The sequence below is a fragment of the Strigops habroptila genome, chromosome 4 (assembly GCF_004027225.2).
Source record: "Strigops habroptila isolate Jane chromosome 4, bStrHab1.2.pri, whole genome shotgun sequence".
NCBI lineage: Eukaryota > Metazoa > Chordata > Aves > Psittaciformes > Psittacidae > Strigops > Strigops habroptila.
The window spans coordinates 50,770,292-50,791,558 of record NC_046358.1 but is presented as its reverse complement, the minus strand read 5'-3'; the positions used below and the strand labels follow the sequence as shown (position 1 = coordinate 50,791,558).

At 54.1% G+C, this 21,267-nt stretch overlaps 2 protein-coding genes and 1 long non-coding RNA gene across 3 annotated transcripts; 1 reads left to right on the top strand and 2 right to left on the bottom strand.

The window, feature by feature from the left end:
* Nucleotides 1-825: 825 nt before the first annotated feature.
* Nucleotides 826-4,810, bottom strand: SYT8 (synaptotagmin 8). Its single transcript, XM_030485012.1, has 9 exons — nt 4,687-4,810; nt 3,865-3,999; nt 3,342-3,499; nt 3,100-3,195; nt 2,692-2,859; nt 2,308-2,475; nt 1,996-2,113; nt 1,456-1,589; nt 826-1,365 (listed from the first exon to the last, which is right to left on the bottom strand). Exons 1-9 carry the CDS (start codon nt 4,793-4,795, stop codon nt 1,132-1,134), a joined length of 1,320 nt encoding a protein of 439 aa, XP_030340872.1. The 5' UTR covers nt 4,796-4,810; the 3' UTR covers nt 826-1,131.
* Nucleotides 4,811-7,813: 3,003 nt separating this feature from the next.
* Nucleotides 7,814-15,202, top strand: LOC115607561 (cytosolic 5'-nucleotidase 1A-like). Its single transcript, XM_030485008.1, has 7 exons — nt 7,814-7,917; nt 9,608-9,666; nt 10,352-10,519; nt 10,850-10,979; nt 11,533-11,655; nt 12,750-12,928; nt 13,476-15,202. The coding sequence occupies exons 2-7, from the start codon at nt 9,622-9,624 to the stop codon at nt 13,776-13,778; spliced, it is 948 nt and encodes a 315-aa protein (XP_030340868.1). The 5' UTR covers nt 7,814-7,917; nt 9,608-9,621; the 3' UTR covers nt 13,779-15,202.
* Nucleotides 15,203-17,411: 2,209 nt separating this feature from the next.
* On the bottom strand, nt 17,412-20,771 carry LOC115607563. Its single transcript, XR_003991280.1, has 3 exons — nt 20,121-20,771; nt 18,171-18,257; nt 17,412-17,895 (listed from the first exon to the last, which is right to left on the bottom strand). It is a non-coding gene; the product is annotated as an uncharacterized LOC115607563 (long non-coding RNA).
* Between the last annotated feature and the right edge of the window lie 496 nt (nt 20,772-21,267).

Here is a 21,267-nt window from a genome sequence, read left to right as displayed (position 1 = left end):
CTGAAGTATTTCAGAGCAAGGGTGATTCCCTCCTCCAGCTCAATGCAGTGAGCTTTCTCCTGCAGATAGCTCAGGGGAGCTGCTCTCAAGCTCTCAAGCCACACCAAACTGCAGCATACTCAAGGATAGAGAAGGTGGCACCTCTCCAATGCCCTCATCCTTCTATGAAGGATCTTCACTACACAGCTCTCACTCCAAGGCCCCATGAAGCAGGGCAGGACAAGACATGTGGCCACAAAAACCTCCCAGATTACATGAAACCTGTCCAGAAGTGACATGAGGGCTGCAACCAAGCCCTCATCAGGGTAGTGTGATCACGACATGAAAGCGAGAGCAGCAGCTCCAGCAAACCTTGCTGCACTAGTACTGTAGGACCATGTAGGGTGGATGGAGCTGACACCGTGCATCCTTATCTGCATGGTCCATGGGGATGCTTGCTGGTGAATCCCATATCCTGAGTCACACCTTGGGGTGCACAAGTCAGCACGGGCTGGAAATGGACTAAGAGTGAAGCCATGTGGACAAACAGTGGCTGACTCTGCTGTCTCATTTAGCCTCTAGACAGGACACAGAGCACACCTATCGCAGAGGCGTTGAAGAACTAGTCCTGTATCTCCAACACCTTCTTCATCAGCCTGTCCTCTTTCTCTCCTCTTAGCCTCTTAGGGTACTTTGAGATCTTGGTCTTGTTTAAAAGCCTTCACAGGACACATAAAGCTTTCCCAAAAACTCACCTCTAGCCAAGTTAATCACAACCAAAGAAACTGCCCACCACAGGCTGCTGGCATATTAATCCTCCACTTGAAAAACATCAATGGACTCTGATTTTGCATTTTCTTGAAGCTCTGTGTATTTGTCCCCCTGGCCGGATGAGCCGGCTCCTGCACCCACAGTGTCCCTTCTAGTATCCTCTACTCCACTTCAGCCTTGTCCTGGGTGCTAAGCCTAGCTCCAGGCATCACACAGGGTATCGCACCAGCAGCAAGATCACCTCTTGGCCAAAAAGAGCCTCCAGTCCCCTCTTTGCTGACGCTGAGCAGGGAACAACACATCTAGATGTTGCTGAACAGAAGCCCCTCACCCGCCTGCAAGCCCTGTGTCCTGCCCCCTGGGTGGAGGAGGAGACCCCCACTATCTGGAGGGCAGGGGCAGCTTGAGGTGGGACTTCAGCCCCAGGGCTTTGTCGACCACATCAGGGGGTTGCAGGCTGTGCCACTGGGCAAGGGGCCGGCGGGGGTTGGAAAGCATGTCGGACCAGTGCCGCAGCTGGTTGCCCGTGGCTCGGCAGCCCAGGAAGAGCTTGCCGATGGGCTCATTCTTGGTCACTTTGTCGTGATCCCAGACAGAGATGACCACATCCATGTTCTAGAGGGGAGACACAAGAAAGATGGTCAGTGGGAGGGGTCTCACCACAGTGGGGACCTGCTCAGCACTGGGCACAGCAGGGAAACCCACCTGGATCTGATTGAAAGGCACCTCAAAAACAAACACCTCATTGAAATAAGGGCTTAAGGTGTTTTTCTTCACACTGGTTGTCTTCTTCTTCCATTTCTTCCTGTTCAGGATGAGATGCACCTTCACAAAAGGGTCTGAGGGGAGAGAGGACACAGCTGGCACAAGTGACAGTTTTTGACTGAGGAGCTCAGCCACGAAACAGCTTCCTTGGGCTATTCCCAGACACAGCATGGCATCCCACTTGTCACTCCTCATGCTGAGCATCCATCCCTCTTTCCCGTGCCAGCCACCCCACAGCTCATTTCCTCCTGCCACAAGCTCCCCGTACCATTCAGCCATGACATTTCCTCCTGGCAGATACCTCCAGCTCTGTCCAAAGCTGGAGTATCTGAGCTGGGCAAGGTTGGGAGCTGGCCAAGAGCTGGGCATGGTGGTGGCAGCAGGAAGCAGATCTTGGCATCAAAAGCTTTGAAGGCTTTGCAGGTCTTGGTGCCAGCATTAAGGAGTAGGGAGATCTGAGCATGAGCAGCCCCTGCTGACCTGAGAGCCCATGAGAATCCATACGCTTCAGCTTCTTGGCTTCCAGGATGAGCACCGTCAGCTTGCCAGTGCTGGGGACATAGCGCAGCGAGAAGCAGATCTCGCCCAGCTGTTCTTCCTGATGGAGAGATGCCAGCAATGAGCACCCAGCAGAGGAGCCATTCACCTGAGGCTGGAGCACCAGGCCGGCCCCAGGTTTCCTGAGTCTCCCCCTCCCTCATGTTTGCCCTTAAGAGTCTACTTCTCAGAGTGGTAGCAAGAGAAGCAACAGTGCATCCCTCCCGGCAGAGTTTCCCACCCACCAGGACCAACCTCCACTTTACTGGCTGCCACCAGGTCACTCCACTGCTCAATGACATGCTGCAGGCTGACGCTGGCCAGGGGCAGCCGGACCTCACCAATGATGTCATGCTTGGTAAAGCGGTTGAAGTCATAGATCTGCATCACCAGTGTGGATTCAGGCACCTCTGCCTGGGGTACCTGAGGGGAAGACCCGGAAGCCTGGAGTCATTCCTTGGTGGCAGCCCTGCCCCATGGGACAAAGCAGCAGATGCAGTGAAAATTCTTTCTCTCTGATGCTTCCCCATCTTGATTGCAAAGGCATCTCTCTGCCTGGAGAGGTTTTTTGCCCAGGGAGCAGTGCCCATGAAACACTCTTGATGGGACAAAAAAATATGATCAGCTGTAGCTTCCTACCTGGAAAGTGAAGCTCTCGTTGAAGACAGGGTTCAGGGTCTTGCGGTAAACCTTGGTCTCATATCTCTTCTTCATATCGGACGTTAGGTAGACGATCACGTATGGATCGGATGTGCCTCCGCTGTCCATGGCCTTCAGCTCAGCTGCCTGCTTCACGCCAACCTTCAGCTTAAAAGGAGTGATGCACAAGGTCACCAGGTGGAGGAGGATGGGGCTAGATGACTGGGGGCTTGGTGGAAAGCAACTGAATGTAGAAGGGAGGATGCCTACATGCCACACAGGTGTGAGAGCCAGCAGGCTGCAGGTAGGGGAAGGGGTGCAAGAGTGTAGAGTGCACCTCAGTAGGCAGCAAAGAGGGACCGTGCAAGAATAAAGCCTTTTTGCTGCCTTGGCCATGAGCATCCCCACCTCCTGCGCACGGAAGTTGTACTCCAGGGAGTACTGCAGCTTTCCTCGCCCTGTCTGCTCCACACCCTGCTCCAGGTCCTCCATCTCGGGCTGGACCTGTGGCAGAGAGCAGGACTACTCTCAAGATGTGCTCAGCCACATCCTTGGCCATGCCATGCTCCCACCACCCCCGGGACCAGGCAGCATGGCAGCAAACCCCTCAGGGAGGAGGGAGGTGGGGGAGAGGGGAAAGCAGGACGCACGAGGCTGGCGGTGGTGGAGCTGCTGACAGCATGCAAGCTGACTCTCTCCTTCTTCTTGGGCTTCTTCTTTCCACAGCAGCACCTGATGATGCAGATGAGGAAGAGGAGGAGGAGAATGGCCACTGCCACAGCCACAGCGATGAGTGCCCATTTGGGTACTGGTGTGACATTTGGGGAGCAGAGATGGACAGAAGAGTTAAAAACAAACAAAAACATGTAAAGTGCATTTAACCCCCTTCCTGGTGCCCCAGCATTAAGGAGCTGTACTTTTAAAACTGCCCCTATAATTCTGGACAGGCCCCATGTAGGGAGGCTGTGGCTGGAGACCATTCCCCAAATGGGCATCAAGGATGCCCTGCACTCCTGGAGCAGTGTAGTACCACTCTGCAGCATCCCCACCCTGATGGACCCCGCTGGAAAAAGAGATTTGGAGGGAGGAAGAAGTGGTTACACAGCCTCAGAGCCCAGGAGCCCTGCCAGATAACACTGCCTGAGAGAGCAGGGCAAGCACCATCATACTCACGTGGGATCCGGCTAAGCCAGCCACGCAGGAAGCCTGGCTGAACCGTGGTGGTGGTGGCCACAGGGCTGCTGGTGAGTGGGGAGGCTGTTGCTCTGCTTTTGCCGGCTGCCAGCACCATGGCTAAGCTGGGGTGACCTGGGGACACAAGCAAAATTAACAGGGTGGGGATTTCCTTTCCAGTAGCATGTGCGCTGCCAGTGGCCCAGAGCATTAATGAGAGCAAACACAATTAAAACATAGAGGCCAGCATTTAGGGCTTGGCCACTTTGGCAATGAGGTATGAAATGGAGCCAGAGGGAGCCATGGGCAGGGAGGGCTCTGGGCCAGATGGCCCCTCACCTACAGCCTTATTTAAATCCTTGTAAATCTGCCTTCAGAAAGGGCAGGGAGTGGTCAACTGGATAAGGGAGTTTTCATCTGGTCTTGAGAAGAGGAATCACCAGGCTGTAGGGGGAAAAACCAAGAGCTGTTTGGAGCTGGCTCCTCCCTGGCCAGGCAGGTGAAGGGTTTGCTCAGCCCCACCATTAGCTAACACCCTTTCTCCACTATTTCCCACCCTCTCGCAGGGCTGAGGAATGGGAAGATTTGCTCCTGGGCTTGCAGCAGGGCTCGTGCCTTCACTGCAGGTGACAGTGGTGCCACCGGGCTGGGGTCATGCGGCTGGAAAACTGCGTAAGCTCGACCTGTGCACATGGCAACACTGACGCAGCTTAAGGGGAGGATTCAAATTTAAAGCAGAATGGTTTTCCACTACTGCTCTCTCCACAGCAAGGCTCTTACCCTAGCATGCACACTTCCTCATAGCCAAGACTTCCTTCTTGCCTCCTTTTGGGTGAGGAGCGGCAGCAGGAGAGGTGTGCCAGGAGCCCGGCTGAGCAGCCAGCAGGTCTGCAGCTACCATGGCACTGGTGGCACCTGGTCCCAGTGCCATGACTGAGGCTGGCAGGTATGTGCCTGTTTGCCTTGGCTGCCCCAGCTGCCCGCCCTGTGTCCCTGGGGGCCCCTGCCCAAGCAGCCAACACCATCTTGCTCTGCCTGTGCTTTGCCCACCCGACGGGGCCATGGCTCCTTGCAGAGGGATCATCCTGGGAAGAAATCATTTCTGCACCTCCCTCCACTGAGTCCACGAAGCCAGCCAGAGCCTTTAATTTTCCAACAGTGGGCTTTGCCACATGCGGGCATAGGGCTGCAGGGACATAAGAATTGCTGTCATCCCTGCAGCATCATCGCTGGGGCAATGAGGTGCATGTTAAGTGACTTGCCCAGGGCCACCTGGGAGGTCTGTGCCGTTGGATACCCAAGCTCTACTTGCAGCCTCGGCACCAGCAGCTTTAATGATCGGTTTCTCCTGTCCCTGCATGCAGAAAGTGGTGGCTGGTGACGTGCCTGTGGTACTTAGGAGGTGCCAGGCTGCGGCTTCAGGCTGTGGAGGTGGGTGGACACGACAGCGCAGGCAAGCAGGCACCCACCCAGCACAGAATTAGGTGTCTCAGCACATTCTCCCTGCCAGGCCCGCCATGGGCTGTGTCACATTGGTGCGACATTGGCTCTGGTTTAAAAACAGCACATCCCAGCCCCGTGGTGTGACATGAGCCACTGTTTTGGGCGCAATGGGGACAGCCGTGATGTGGACCAGGAGAGGAAGTGCAGCCTCAGTGAGCCCTGCAGGGAGCATCAGGCATCCCTGGGAAAGGGTCTGGGGGAGCCCTGCTTCTCACTCCCATCCTGTCCTGACCAGGCTCCCAAAAACAGACTTACCAACGAGTCTCCTTCCCAGCTCAGTCTCTCTTCCCTGCTGTGCGGGCTCTGGGCACAGCCACTGCGTGTGGCAGGGGCATGCTGTGGGTGAGATGGGACCCCTCCGGGTGCAGATCAGAGGGTGCAGTGAGGATGGTGGCTGCACAGCACGGACGAAACTGGAAAGTCTGCTTTGCCAGCCCAGGAACCGGGCGGCCCCAGCAGCACCGTCAGCCCCACCTCACCGCTGACCCAAGCACTGCTCACGCAGGTGAAAAGCCAGAGGGGAACTCCCTGACAGACCAGGAAGCAAAAGCTGCCCTCCTGCCTGTAGGAAGCCTGTGGGCATCGCTGCCCGGCTCTGTGCCACAGCAGATTTGCTTCTCCAAGTTATCCCTGCAGTGATGCTGGGCTGGACCACGTGTCTGCAGGCAGTTAGCATGAGGGGACAGATGCCTCCAAGGGAATGAGTGCCGTGCTGCATGCATCCCTGGTGAGCTCTGCACTTGGGGAGCCCAGTTCATTGGCACACAGGGGCACACAGTGGTTTAATGCACCATGCGAGGGCCTGTGAAATGCACGTGGCAGCAGGGATGAACAGGGGTGCTCTGCTCCAACACAGTGGAACAGAGCGTGGGGATGGCTGTTTGGGTGGCTGCATCCCCCAGCACCAGCGGGAGCAGTACCAGGCACACGGCCAGGAGTGACTTCACCGGCATCCCTGCCATGTTAAATTTATGCTTGCACACTTCTTCCCTTACTGCCAGTTCAGCAAAGTCAGCCCAAACCCCATCTTCTCACCACAGAAATTTGGGGCGGTGCTGTAAGCAGGGAGAGATATCGCTGGTGCCTGATGGCTGACATAGACATGGGGAGAGAGGCCCCAGAAACCAGACCCATCCCAGCTCTGCCTGGCCACCCTGGCTCACCAGTCGTGCCAGATTTTCACATGACCACCAAGGCATTGCCACAGCAGGAGTCTGGCCACAGGCAAAATGCTGAGGCTTCCCCTCAGCCACCCAAAACACAGCCCTGTTCACAAGTGCCCTCCACTCCTGCTGCTCAGAGAAGCATCATCTTCAGGAGCAGGAGATGCTCTGGGAATGCTGCAGCAAAGCTCTGCGGGGGGACATAGATGTCAAAACACTTTCTGCTCTAATCTGGCAGTCCGAGAGAACACATGGGAGAAATGCAGAAGGGGAGCAGGGGGAAAAGGGAAGATGCCCAGTAAAAACACTTGGGGAAAGGGAGTTTGCATATGCATGCTAGAAGCTGAGCATTATCAGCAGTCTTTTCAACAGGCTGTTTGCTAGAGAGAAGCACCTTGGTGAAGTCAAGCTGCACAGGACCCTGACTGCAGCTCACACTTTGGTAATACTAGTGATAACCTGTTGCTATATAGGGAGATGGCTGCTTGGTCCTTATGCAGGTGAGTTTGGTCTCCTTGGACCTAGGCTGGGGAGGCTGCTGCTCTGGGTCATCTTCCACCAGTAGGGCAGGGACATGCCCCAGCTGGGCAAGGGAAAAGCTGCACGATGGCAGCATCTCCTCTGTGCAGCCCCCATCCGCCTGCCCCAGATCTCACTCTTGGGCAGAAAGGGGGTGTTGAAATACCTTGGCATCATGAGCCTCACAGGACTGGGTGCTGCACAGCCCACCTGGAAAAGCAAGATCGCAGCCCAAAAATCACCCCTGCAGAGAGCAGTGTGTAAGAGGCAGCTTTCAGAAAAGAAGGGAAAAGGGCATAAAACATTACAGTAAAATTGTGTATGTAGTGAACCCCCGCTTAACCCTGCCATGCTCTGCACCAGCCTTTCTCCCTGGCCCAGCTCCCTACATCTACCTGTATACACTGCAAGCCATTCTTCAACACATACCCCTGTATTTCCAGTTAAAACCACAACCATTACGTGTTCAAGGGCTGGGAAATGAGAGGTCTGGACGCACGCTATAAATACCTCCCTACAGAAACAGATATCACTGCAGTGCTTGTGGTCAGTGAGTGGCGACTGAGCTCAAGCTCCGAGGCAGCCCAAAGAGTGGGACCAGGGCTGCCAGCATGGCTCTGGCGGTGGCTATGGCCAAGCAGAAGCCTGGGCTGCCTTGAGCCTCCTCTGCAGTGCCGGCTGGGAAATGCAGTCTGGCCCTGCTGCCTACAAATCCCAGCACGCCGGGGAGCGGAGCTGCATCCCAGCCCCGCGCCTGACCGCTTCCTGTCAGCACGGGGAGGGGGGAAATATAAACAGCAGCGTCTTGGGCAGAGTTGGGATGCTGCCACTGGACAGGCTGCGCCGGGGAGCAACGGCAGCGCTCACGGTGAGTCTGTGCTTTCCTCTCGTACAAAATCCTGGCTGCGTGCGGTGGGGTGCTGTCTGCTCCGTGCTGCGCAGCTCTAGGGTGAGCTGCGGGACCAGCGAGCACCCACCCGAAATGCTTTTCTGTGTGCCTGGCACCGCGTACATGGGGATTGCTCGCAACGGAAAGGTGTGCATATATGCGTATCTGTATGCAAACAATACCGCAGTTATTAGCGGCAAGTAGATGGAATGGAGAAGTCAGGCTCGGCTTGCAGCACTTGGAAGAACGGGGCAGAAATGAGAGGTGGTATTCTCTCTCCGGGAACGGCTGCTCAGCTCCACTGCCTCCTCTCCTTTAATTTTCACCTTCGGAAAAGTATTTGGGTGAAATTCTGTCAGAGGACAGTTTCTCCCACCCTCTTTACCACCCTCTGCCCTGCTCTCTGGGAGGAGACCCCTTTCCAGCATGGGGTACTGGTGGAGGAAGCAGAGGGATACTCAGCATCTCCTGGCTTTCCAGGGACCCCCTGGCTGGGGGAGCAGCCCTGCCAGCACAGCTTTCCACCCTAGGGGGAGTCAGGGAGTGCACGTGCAAGCATTGAGCCCCCCGTGGTAAGACTCTGGTTCTCGGGGCTCGTATCAGCCAAGTGTATTTCCTACCAGCCTAGGCAACACTTTGCAGTCCCTGAATAATAAAAGTTAGTTAAAGAAAATTGGGCAAAATTAAAGGTCTCTCTGGAGACCCTAACTTGCCCTTTACACTGGCTTTGGTTTATGCTTGCACAGCCACTCAACCCAGTAATCAGGAGGGACATGAACTGGTAAATGAGTTTTTAACCCCATTGCCATTCCCAGCACATCAGTGTAGAACAGTCTTTGGTGCCTTTGCTCCCTAGAGAAACCCTGCAGTGTACCTGTAGGAGCCACTGCATGGAAATAACCGCCATTGGATTGCACTTGATGGGAATGGGAACAGTTCCCATCCCACAGGCTGAATCGTAAAAGTCTACTTTTAACACTGACTAGAGCATATAAGTGAAATGTAGGGCATGGTGGTTACAGAAACCACAGGACCTGGGTGTACAAAAATAAAAGGGGTTTATGATTCAGCTGCTAGGCACAGGCACACCATGTATCCACCACAAGCCTTTCATCTGCCATAGTTGGGTTAGCACAGCCTGCACCGAGGCCTTCAGTGTAGGTGCTAGCTGGCTCACAGGGCTGTGGAGGAGCAGACCAGCCCCATTGAGGGGGGTCCCATCCTGCACCCAAGCCCTTGCCATACATCTCTACTTAGACCTTTTACAGCTGCACACGCAGTGAACTTGCTTATTTGTGGATACAGATTCACCATTCAAGCAAAAGTAGCAAGAAGGATGTGAACTAGAAGCCTATCCATAAAATCTGACCTATTTTGGCTTTTAAAACCAGATTTATTTTGCTAGGAAAAGAGCTCCACAACTGCCTTCAGCAGTTCCCCCAGAGGAAAATACTCAGGGGGGGCTGGAATCTGAGGTTGGAAAAGCCACTTTTCCATCATATTTAATTGGAAGTATTAGACCAGGTTTTCCCAGAGCAGAGCTGTTGTCAGCATAAGCAGGTTTATTTGGGCTGCTCTACTTGGCAAGTAGGATGTCCGCTATCTCACTCTCCCCCCCCCTCTAGATTTGCTATATTATATCAGTTTAATTGCATATTTTCTCTTTAAGGCTGAAAGTTGAAGATGGCAGAGTCTGAAAGCACGGTCATAAACACCGATGTGAAACAGGTAAAAGGTTGTTCGTTACAAAACACATCCTGTATTTCTAAAACAAGTTTTGAAATGCCACTGCAGAATAAGGCACACCACAACCCAAAGATGTGGTGGCCTGAATTGCTTGTGCCTAGGTTTCAGCAGAAGTGGCTTATTCCAGGGCTGCTGGGCACCTGGTCCCAGTGAGGTCCACATGATTTCCACATGGGAAGAGGTTGCAGGGCTGAACCTTCAGTTGCATGGACAAGACATTTGCTCACACTTAAATTTTGGAGGATCCAGAGAGAAAGCAGCAGCTTCTCTACATATACAAAGATTTTATTAGACTCTCCAGAAGACACAAATGAAGGGTAAAACCACCAGTATGCACAGACACCTAGCAGTGCCCAGCTCAGCGCAAGCAGATGACCATGGTCGTACTGTGCCCACAAACACCAAAGTTATGAAGCAATCCCCTCTGGTGTAAGCTGTCCTCAGAGCATATGGCACTTACCAGACAGGTTAGGGTTTCACAACTGCCTGCCCCTGGAAGAGGCCTGGTGGCACCTCTTCTTCAAAGGCAGCTTGGCATCAGGAACTGGGATGCCTCCCACATCCAGCCCCACCACCCTGGTCAGTGGAGCCCTCTGTGGGGCTCACCCCACCTCCACAAGCTCCTTCTTTGCTCTCCCCTAACCAGCCTTTCCCCCGTGTCCTGCAGAAAGATCTCAATGAGGCACTCGTCATTGCAGTCACCACCAGAGCCATCTTCAGCCTGGAGGAGGAGCACAAGCTCTACCTAGAGAAGGGCAAGGAGGAGTACACAAGGCACCAGCAGGCCAACCAGGACAAGCCCCTGCCACCAGGCACAGCTTTCGCCTTCATCCAGGTGAGCCCACCCAGCTGGCCAGGGACACATGCAGACACTCACAGAATGGGGTGAAGGGCTCAGCTTTCCTGGCTTGAGGTCTCAACTCCCATCACAGGGTACCTGCCCTGGCCTCTTGGCCTTATTGCAGTGCATCGAGACCTGCACTCCTGCTCCCTACTCTCCTGGCAATGGCTTTTGCAGGATGGTTGCTCTGTCTGGTTCTCCATCACATACCTGCCTTGCCATAGCTGACAGATGTAGCAAAACCCACTAACCTTAACTGCAAAAGAGTCCCAGCAAAGCCATTGCAGTCATGCCCCTCCAAGCAGCCTCATCATCACCTCACAGGCAGTGCAGCATGTGAACAAGAAGATCCTGGAGAGCAACCCAGCAGAGAAGGACCTCTTTGATATCCTGGTGCTCTCAAACAACAGCCCTGAGAGTGGTGTGCGCATCATCAACAGTGCCAAGCACTATGGTAAGGTGGACCCCATCCTCGGTGGTGCCTGCTTCCCACCAGGGAGGCTGCAAAGCAGATAAGGCACCACTGTGGAGCATCAGTGGCAAATGCAGAGCCAGGGAGTACAAGAGGAAGGGGTTATTTTGGAACAAGCCCAATTCCTGCAGCTTGCCCCAGGTGCTGGAACACACTCAGGGTACAGGCTCCTTGGCAGAGCCTGGCTCCCTTCAGCTGCATCCTTCACACCAGGGGATCTGGCAGCATTTTGCATAGCCAAGGCATCCTCACGCAGCTACTGAAGAAATAGAGTTCTTAAAAAACCCTAAATCCCAGCATAATGTCAGGAAGACTGTCATTTAAGGTGGGGGGATGAAGGAAATATTTAACTGCACTCTGCAGTTTCATAGGAGCAACAGGGCAAGAAGATGCAGGATGGGCAGGTTCCTCACACAGCAGTGGAATGTTAATTGCCCCAAGCTCTGCAGTAAGGCACACAGAGTCCTGGGGAAGGGGGATCTGTGAGGAGAGCGTTTCCCCATAACAGACTTTGCTTATGCCCCCTGACCGAAAGGCCTGGAAATCTCCAAGTTCTGCTTCGTCAGCAATGAAGACTCTACGCAGTACCTGAAGTCCCACGGGGTCAAGCTCTTCCTCTCAGCTGACAGGACAGATGTCTGCAATGCCCTCCGGAGAGGTAGGGCATTTTCCCCTTCATCACATGTCTCCAAACCCACCGCATTTCTCCCAAGCAGCTCAGTACCAAGAGGTAATGTCAGAGCCCATGCTCTCATGGGGGCAAGGGAGTGAATGGCACATTGATGACGTGCCTGGTGCTGAACAGTTCAATCTCTCCTTCTGTCCCCACCAGTAGCCTGCAAACACACCAGGGTTTCTCAAGATGCCTTCATAAGTCACCAAGTGCTTTATGCGTAATTCTGGCCATAGCTCTGCCATGGGCTAGTCATACCCTGCCTGACATTTAAGTCTTTCTAACCAAAGATGCTGCCCATGGCTGCTCTCTGGATCAGTGAGAGTGCATTGGCAATTCCCAGGGCTTTGAGAGTATGCTGTAGAAATTTGCTTTCTTGGTACATGCAGAGTTATCATGTGCTCAGTGATAGATGTAAGCACATTCCTGACCTGGATCAGAGGGAGCGCAGTCTCCCAGCAGCAGTAATGGGGTTGATCGCCTCCTTATTACTTTGCTTGGGTATAAGCACATCAGCTGGCCAAGGTCCTTCAAGGTCAGGAGAAAGCCATGCACAGCCTGGGCTTCCCTACTCTGAACAGCACATTCCTGAAGCCTCACTGAAGAGAATCATTGCTCTGACAAATGTCTCTCATCCAGGGGCCTGGGTCCAAAGATGAGGACAGACAGGGAACAGATGTAGGAAGAGACCTGTAATTAAGCCAATTACCTAATCAAGTGGAGGTGCCAGTCCCTATTACTCACAGCATGGAGTGCTAAATCTGGGCATTAAAGCCAGGTTTGGCAGGGTGATCGAGCACCAGGAGGCGGACTCCTCATGCCTACACAACCACCCATCACCTCTTAGCAGATCTCAGTATCTCATCAGTCTGTGATCAACAGCGCTTTCTCACCCATCCCTATTAGGGAATAACACAGCCCTAGAAAGGCTGGGCTGACCTCCACAGAAAGCCTTGGAGATCCCCATATTGCAGTGTGGGATGGGGCCATGGCAGATGTGCAGGGAGAATCTGTCCATGCACGAGAGCTGCCCCTAGGAGGGGTGTACCTCCTGAGCCCCACCTTGTTCTGTCCCACAGGTGTCTCGGCAGCGCTGGTCTTCCAGCAGGAAGTGCAGGTCCCCAGCACCCCGCTCCGTGTGGTGTTCGATGGGGATGCTGTGCTCTTCTCCAATGAGACGGACCAGATCTTCCAAGAGCAGGGGCTGGAGGAGGCAGTGCAGTATGAGCAAGCAATGGAGGATGTGCCTATGGGAGAGGTGAGCAAGCCACCTCACTTTCATGGACACCCGCAGGCTCCGCACCCACCATGAACATCTCCCCTGCTAGGGCTTTGTCATGAGTAGCCAAAAAAGAAAAAAAAAAACCTTACAGGTTCCCTTTGCATCCACCACATCTGATGTGGGCCTGATCTGGAGTCCCACTGGAGATGGATCTGGCCTGGTGTCTCCTATAAGTGAGCATCAGCTCCCCAATATCCATGGTTGTAGTGACCATGAACATCACCTTTTGTAGGGTGCGACCTCTTGCTGTGCAAGTCCCTGCAGGACTCAGACCCAGAGGCACTGCTCACTGGGATGTACTTTCCTGGTCGCTTTGGGATTAGGATGAGCACAACACCCACCTTCCTCTCAAGCACCCCAGTGCACGGGACCAGTCACAGCATTGCTTAGTCCTGCACCCTACAGTCATCCTGTGCTCTGCAGGGCCCCGAGAAACCCTGGAAGAGGGACAAGTGGCTTGTAAAGGCCAAGCAGATGTCTCCTTATTTCTCATCTACTCCTATGTGTCTTGCTGTGCTTCCAGGGTCCCCTGAAGGCTTTTGCCATGCACCTTGGGAAAATGCGCAAGAAATTCAGCCAGGAAAAATCCCCCATCCGCACGTACCTGGTGACCGCCCGCAGTGGCCGGGACATGGGCATCCGAGCCATCAAGACACTCCGGGAATGGGGTCTGGAAATTGACGAGGCTTTCTTCATGGACGGGGCTCCCAAGGGCCCCATCCTCGCCCAGATCCAGCCCCACATTTTCTTTGATGATGGGCTTCATAACATCCAGGGAGCTCGGAATGTGGGTGTACCCTCTGCCTGGGTCCCCTCCTGCTGCTGATGGGCTGCAAGCCAGCTGTCCTCCCTCCCAGCAACACAGAGGACTGGGCCAGTTGAAGGCAAACTTTCTGGGATTCAGAGGGAAGGATTTCCTAACCTGCACCAAGCAAACCTCAGGGAAAGGGGGCAAGAGCATTGCATGAGAGCATGGACTATCAGGCAAGACTTGGTGCTTATTTCTGCTTCTCATATGAGGTCCTTGGGGTCTTAGGATAAAACCAAAAGATGCAACTGCTCCAGGAAGAAAGGACACCTTTACTGTGACACTGAGAATTACCACCTACCTGCCCTGCAGGATCTGGGGACTTTTCTGCAAAGAAATAAATGAACCTACTGCCCCACACATGAGCTAAAGGAAGCATAAAACCAAGCACTAAAAACACTAGCTTTGGCTGTGCTCAGACAGTCTCCAAGATTTATTTCCAGGACCTCTGTCCAAAGGAAGCCTTCAAGACCCCACCTCCCCAGACATGCTCAACTTGGTTTCCTGAAGCAGCTGATATACTAATAAGTTCTTCAGACAGCTCCAGCCAAACTCAGCAGAGGGAAAAAGACTCCAAAGCTGTAAAGGACCTACAAACTTTTAGAAATGGGTGACCAGGTTGAAGAAAGCCTAAGCTACTCCCCCTTATAAAAAAAGATTATAGCATAAGTCACCGTTCCTTCGGCATGCAGGCTGGTCACAGAGTGCCCTAAAGGACCCAGACCTGCAGGACACTCAGCTTACAGAGCTGCAGGAGATGGGACAAGGCTGCAATGCAGCTCTGAGGTACATCCAGGAGACAGAGCTGCCACGTAGCTCCGATGTCCCACCAGGAGAGGGCACTGGAGTTGGGCTGCCTACAGCACAAGCCATGCAGGGCCAGGGCTGCAGCGGCCAAAGCAGAACTAGAGCCTGGGCCTGAGCTTAAATGGATCTCCAGGGCCATGGGTGGAGGGCATGGGTGGGGGTCTCAGGTGTGGCTGCTCAGGGCAGGTGGGGTTCCTGGGCGTGCTTAGGACCCTGCCTGGCACCAAGGTGCTGCCCTCGTGCAGGGATGCCTCTCCTCTGGCAACGTGGACCGTGCTCCTAATTGTCCTGGGGAGCAAGGAGCCCCCCCAGGATTCATTGGCAGGTTTCTTTCTCCAGTGCTAGATGTGAGCGGTTGCCACTAGAGGCCACTGCGCTGCCTGGGTGCATGGCACCCCAAATCTCTGTGAGCTCTCCAGAACAGCCTGGTAAAAACACACAAACGCAAGGCAGTGCCTCCTGGGTGGCAGCGGAATTACGGACAGAGCAGGTAAGAGATGACAATAGGTTAGTTTTTTAAATCTCAGCATAATCACAAAGTGTGTGTGGGGAGTGTGTTATTAAGGCTTCACAAGCATTGCTCTCACCGATGCTTTCCCTCCCCCAAAAATAAACAAATGAGCACCTCCGTGCAAGCATTTGTCTGTCACGTCCCATGTTCAGCAGTGTGGGAGGAGGGCTGGGATAACTCACTGCTCCTCTATGGACATTCAGTTCTTTCATCCGGTCTTACACACGTGCCTCAGAATAGGTTAAGTACATAAGAAATCTTCAGTGGGCTTTGGATTAGGCCCCTGAATATCTTCTTGCACCCGTGTCCCCAAACCCACCCCTGCTTCCCCAGGCTTGGGGGCTCTGCACATCTCGCCCTAGCACAGGGAGCTGCTGGCCCCACTGTGCCACCATAGCCACCATGTGGGTCCAAACTCAGGACTGCTGGGGCATGGCAGGGTTGCTTGTGTGCAGGACTTTGGTAGGAAGCCACCTCCAAAGACACAAGGCCCAGCAGGGACTTGGCACTGCCAGTCTGGCTCCTGGCCCTTTTGCTTAGTCCAGATGCTGAAATTAAATGTTTTGAGGCAGCAACATCAACAACATCAGCTACTCATCATTGGCTAATAACACTAAGCACCCATCAGCCACAATTGCTGGGGAAACATTAATTATGGGATGCTCAACATGTCTGGTAAGCAGGTACAGATGTTCATCCCACTTTTATGCAGGTCGGATACCACCCAGCTTGGTGCAGGGATCCAAGCACCCACCTCCAGCCCCGCTCACTGTGCACAGCTGGCTGCTTTGGAGGCCGCTGGTGGTGGGGACAAGGATCTGGTGATGGTTGTGATGGTGGTCCTAGACATCCTCTGCCACTCCAACCCATCGCCTTGGCCGGTGCCTGGACACTGCCAGCAGGAACTTGGTCAGATGCCTTGGGTGAGGGGGAATTAGCTAAGTCGGGGTAGTGAGGACAGGTCCACGTGAGCCATTGCAGGGTGCAAGCTGCTGAGGCACGGGGAAGGCACCACGTGCCTTCCTCCAGCAGTGTCAGCACAGCGGGGGATGACAAAGCAAAATGTGCCCAAAATGGGAAAAAGGAAGGAAACTCAGGGTTCATGGGATTGCATCATACCAGGCCAAGTGCAACTGCTTCCAGCCATGGCTCAAACATGTAGCATCAAAACTGACTTTAATTGCCCTTCTCCAAAGATGTGGCATCAAAAACCTGCCCTTTTCTGCCCTGCTCCAAGGACAGAGCATCAAAAACACCCTCCAGCACCCCCTGTTGTAAGGGTAAACTTGTTGTTTCTGTCTTAGAGGCATCTGTAATAAGCTCATTAATGCTTGCAATGCTCCTCAGGTCTTGGCTTTCTGAGGGATTTTAATCTTCCCTCCTTTAAGGGGTTGCTGGTACCCAGCAGTTTCCTGCTGCTACTACATCCTGAAGGGGGTATAGCTGCTGGGGCTGGTTGTGGGCTGCTTCTCTGATACCCATGCCAAGTTTTGGGGGCCAGCGCAAGGCAGGAGGAGGTCACACCACCGTGCCACTCACAAGGACAGGCTCCCTTTGAGCCCTGCCTTTTCGCTATGGGAAAACAAATTCAGAAATGCAAAGGAGGCTCCAAGGACCTGCACTTGCTTCTGGCCATTGCTTTCCAGAAACCCAGTGTCACCCCAGCCAGAGCTGCCTGGTGTTGGGGTCCCCCCTGGCGCTGACTGCTGGGGACACCCCCAGGACACCCTCCCGCTGCAGGGAGCTCCACTCGGCTGCAGGGAGCCGCTGCCTCCTCCACCGAGCCCAGCCCTGCCCGTGGTGCCGAACAAGCAGCCTTTGTTTCAGGGGGGAGCGTGTGACCCCATGGATCAGAGCCTGCAGCTGGCTGGCCCTAAGGAGTTTGCAGGAGACCTTTGCCCAGGAGCGTGCCCTTAATCCCCCCCCCACACACAGAGCACCTGTCCATTTAGAGCTGCAATGCTAAAAAATAAAGAGATTTAGCTCTATGAGAAAGGTATTTTTCATTCAATGGTGGTGCTGCAGGGAGGGAAGATTGGCAGGTATTTAGCTGCTAACAGACATCTGCATTGGCAGTGTCCGACCAGTCTGGATTATTGACTCCTGGCCGCAGCAGGAGAAGATGCTGGAGGCTGCAGGATCCAGGCGCAGCTGCAGTGTCTGCCAGGGATGCTCCCACACCTACCTCCACACATAACCTGTGAGCACCTTTGCCTGCCAGCACAGGGCTAAAGCATCTTCACATTTTTGACCATAACCCTGACCCTAAGCCACCCTGGTTGCAGAGCTCCTTGGGAAACACTCAGGGGTTCACAGCCAGAGAGACAGAGATGCCAACTCCCATGCTGCAGATAATTATTAACAGGGTGTTTTGCATGCGAAAGCTCAGATAGAGGGTGTGCAAACCCGCAGACTGTGTTTGCCAAGGTGCTTAAACATGGGTTCAAGATCTTAACTCCAGGCAGGCACGTTGGAAAGTGCTGGCTGCGGCAGCAAGTGAAGCTGGAGCTTAGGAGTAGTAAGGCGACAATAAATAGGACAATAAATTTACAGCCTTCATGAGCATATATTCACACAGCAGCAGCTGCCCCAGGGGGGTTGGGATTGATTCACCAAATCACCAGTTGAAGTTGGGTGTTGCTCCCACTCCAAGGAACACATTGCAATTTTAAGCCAATCCTTGGGTCACCATGGGGTGCTGACCCTCACCTTTCTGAGCCCACCCTCCTCCCAGGACCAGAAGGCTCAGTTGCTTCGGAGTTTTGTCACATTGTAGATGTGATCGCATAAATGATGGTCTTCTCAGGGCAGTTTCAGCTGAAAATTGAAAGGAAATAATTAAATGGCATCTAGTGCTGGCAAAGAAAATGAGATGGATGACATGCTTGGATGTGGCTGGAGGCACATCTCTGCTTCGTACGTGGAAACCCCACCGGTGAGCCGATCCCCCCCCTGCCCGAGTCCAGCTTGCATGGCCCTGGGGGCCACAGCAGGGATTGCTCAAGTCAGGCAACAAGGTGAGTTGGGTCCCAGTGTTCCCTATCACATCCTGGCGTGGGAGGCAATGACTTGATGCCATCGTTGCCACTTACCACCCCATCCCGTCAGCCGCCAGTCACGCTGCCTGCTGCCAGCGCCTGCCAGGGTTGTTGTTGTCCATCCCCAGCAATTTCAGCCTGCTGCAACATAACTTGGGTGAGGCAAACACCATGAGATCCCTGCCCCGGGGGGCAAACAGGGCCAGCAGACAGGGTGAGACAGGTCCCCTCCTCCCTAGGGTGGGTGCAAGCATGTCCCCAGCCAGCCGCAGGGGAGGATGGGCCAGGGGATGCAGAAGGATGTCCAACGCTGAGCAAGGCTAGGCATGGATAGGTGGCATGGGGGTGGCAGGGATTTGGGCAGGGCCACAGAGTGCGTGGGACATGGGGACAGGCAATGACGAGTTTGGCAGCAGCCCAGCAAGCAAGGTGGTGTAAAAGTAAACTCTAGTGAAGACACCAGGGCAGCTTGCAGGCTTGAAGACCATAAGCATTTTGCTGCATAAAGCCTTTTTTCATTTAATAGCTAGGGGAAAGTGGGGAAGAGCAGGATCTGATGGAGAAGGTGCACTGGGGTGAAAGCGCCCCATGCTCAAAAGCTGCTGCAAACAGCTTTGATGGGGATGGAGCCACATTCAGAGCTCCTGCCCATCATGCCACCCAGCCATGCCATCCAACTGCTGACAAGCCACCCTCACCCACCACCGAGACCAGGGTTTGCAGCATGAGAGATACCAAGGGAACAATTACCACCCAGTCTAAGCCTTTTGCAACTCCACTTAGTGTCTCCCCAAGGTCGCTTCAGCCCATGCTGGCATGCAAAAAATGTTTCAGCAGGCAGCTGTCCAGCTCTGCCTCCAAACCAGCTCAGACAGTCCCAATCCAATCCAGTCGGCACTGACAGACTGGGAATTGCCACTGCCCATGATGCCCAGGACATCTACCCCAGTGCCCACAGCACTGGGACATGGTGGCCAGGGCCTGGATGAGTCCTTTTGTGTGCTCAGTGTAACCCCTCTCCTGCTCCCAGGTTTCCCATCAGCTAGAACTGCTACTAAAGCACCTCCACATTTGGTTTTGCAGGTGTCACCCACTAAAAGGGTGTAATTTGGGATGTGCCGGTGCCACTGGAAAACTCTCTCACCTTGTGAATTGTACGTCACTTTAGGAAACGGCGTTGGGAGTGGGTGAGGTCCTGGCAACGTGCCGGGAAAAACTTACCACTGCTTCGCTTGGGGGCTCCAGTCTGGTGAATCAGGCTCTAATTCTGCCAGTTAGCTGCATCCAGCAGGTTCATGCTGCACCGGGACGAGACCTTGAGTCGGAGTCACGGTGTTTGCAACCAGACCTGCCCAGGCTTGTGCACCTGTAGGCCCTGCTCGGCTCAGACCGAGCAGAATAGTTTTGTCCTTGAGTAACGAGCTGCAAAATCCCGAATCTTTCTGAATCTGAAAAATTCACACAGCTTTGCGTTTGGCACCTCTTGGACAAAAAATAACAGGCATTTCTGAACTGAAGCTTTCTTTGCCCTTTAGGTCATTGCAGTTTAGGGCATTGGCTACCACTGTGACAAATAATAAATTAAAAAAAAATCAAGGAAAGGGTGAAGGCAAACACATGGCCATATGTAAGGAGAAAGAGGCCACCGTATCATCCTTGCCAGAGTGCTGACAGACTGCAGATGAGAGAGCAGCTAGAGCTTTGAAACTAAGCAGCAACAGGTCCCTGCCCCAGCGGCAGAGGGCAGGTGGGACACCCCAGCACCACTGCGGAGGGGACTCCAGTCTCCCAGGGCTGTGACTAGGGTGCTCCTCCCTGCGGGAGCCATTAAGGCTGAGTCACTCGATCTCCCCTTGGGAATCCTCTCCAGCAGGGACAGAGGTTGCAAAAGCATGGCCCACTCCCAGGGGTGCGTCACCCCACGCCTACAGCCATGGCTGAAGGGAACAGTGCTCCGGCTCCCCTCCCGGAGCCAGGGGGATGTGGGGAGCTGGGCAGACAAACCAGCAAGTGAAGGGGTTCATCTACAGATCCAAAAATAGGAGCAAGGAGGGATGAGTCCCTTGGCCATCTCCCGCACATCTCTGCCGGCTCCAGACACCCCAGCCACAGCACTCTGGGTCCTGCTCCGCAAACAAGGGAAAACGTGTAAAAATCCTCAAGCCCAGGCTCATGCCAGTCTATCTTTTGAAGATAACACAGTGCAACTCTCACAGTCCCAGCCTATAAATACCCAGACACGCACCTAGCTCCTGGTTAAACACCCCTGCTGCACCTCTCAAGACCTTGACATCAGGGCAAACATCCCACAGAGGTGCTGAGGGAGCCTGAGTCCTGCCTCCTTGCTGGGGCCACTGCTCCCCTGGCACACAGGCACACCGGCGTCAGCTCCAAAACCACTGGTGCCAAGGGCTGGTACCAAATTAAGCACTATGGGGATAAGCCTCCTGACCCCTTCCCATCCTGCGAGCACCCAGGAGAGGATCAGTATCGTGACATTCCCTGATACAGCCCTGTCCTCCTTTTCACTGGTGACCGAGCTCATCAGTGTGATGGACATGTAAGTCAGAGAAGCATGTCTAAAAGCAGCGACCTTCTTGCATCGGTATGAGAGCAGCTCTGGATGCAGGCACAAGCCCTGCTACCATTAAGCCCAAGCAAAGGCTCACCCTTAATTCCTTGGAATTAAAAAAACAGGCACAGACTGGGTCCAAACCACTTGATCCTGCTGAAAAACTTTTCTCTGCACTACATGGTGGTATGGGGCTAGCACGGCATGCCGTTTTCACCAGCCCATCCCTGCACGCTGGAGCCTGCTCTGTAGCCACGGGATGCTGGGAGAGACTGGCTGGACTGGAAACACTCCCGGAGGAGCCGCCATAGGTGCCTCAGCCCGGAGGTCAGGTTTGTGTTGCCCAGCCAGCTACTGTTTCCTGACCACATCAATGAGAAGGGAGGAGGGCTGGTACCTCGTGGGCTCCAGAAGAGCCTGAAAGGGTGCAGGGGAGCCCCAAGCCTGGCGTCAGGACTATCCTTTTTGTCTGCAAAGCACATTTGCAAGGGGGTTCAGAGCCCTTGGGGGGGATGGGTTTGCTTGGGTGAGACCGCGGTTGGGTTAGTTTATGCCTGACCCACTCCTGCTCGCCGACAC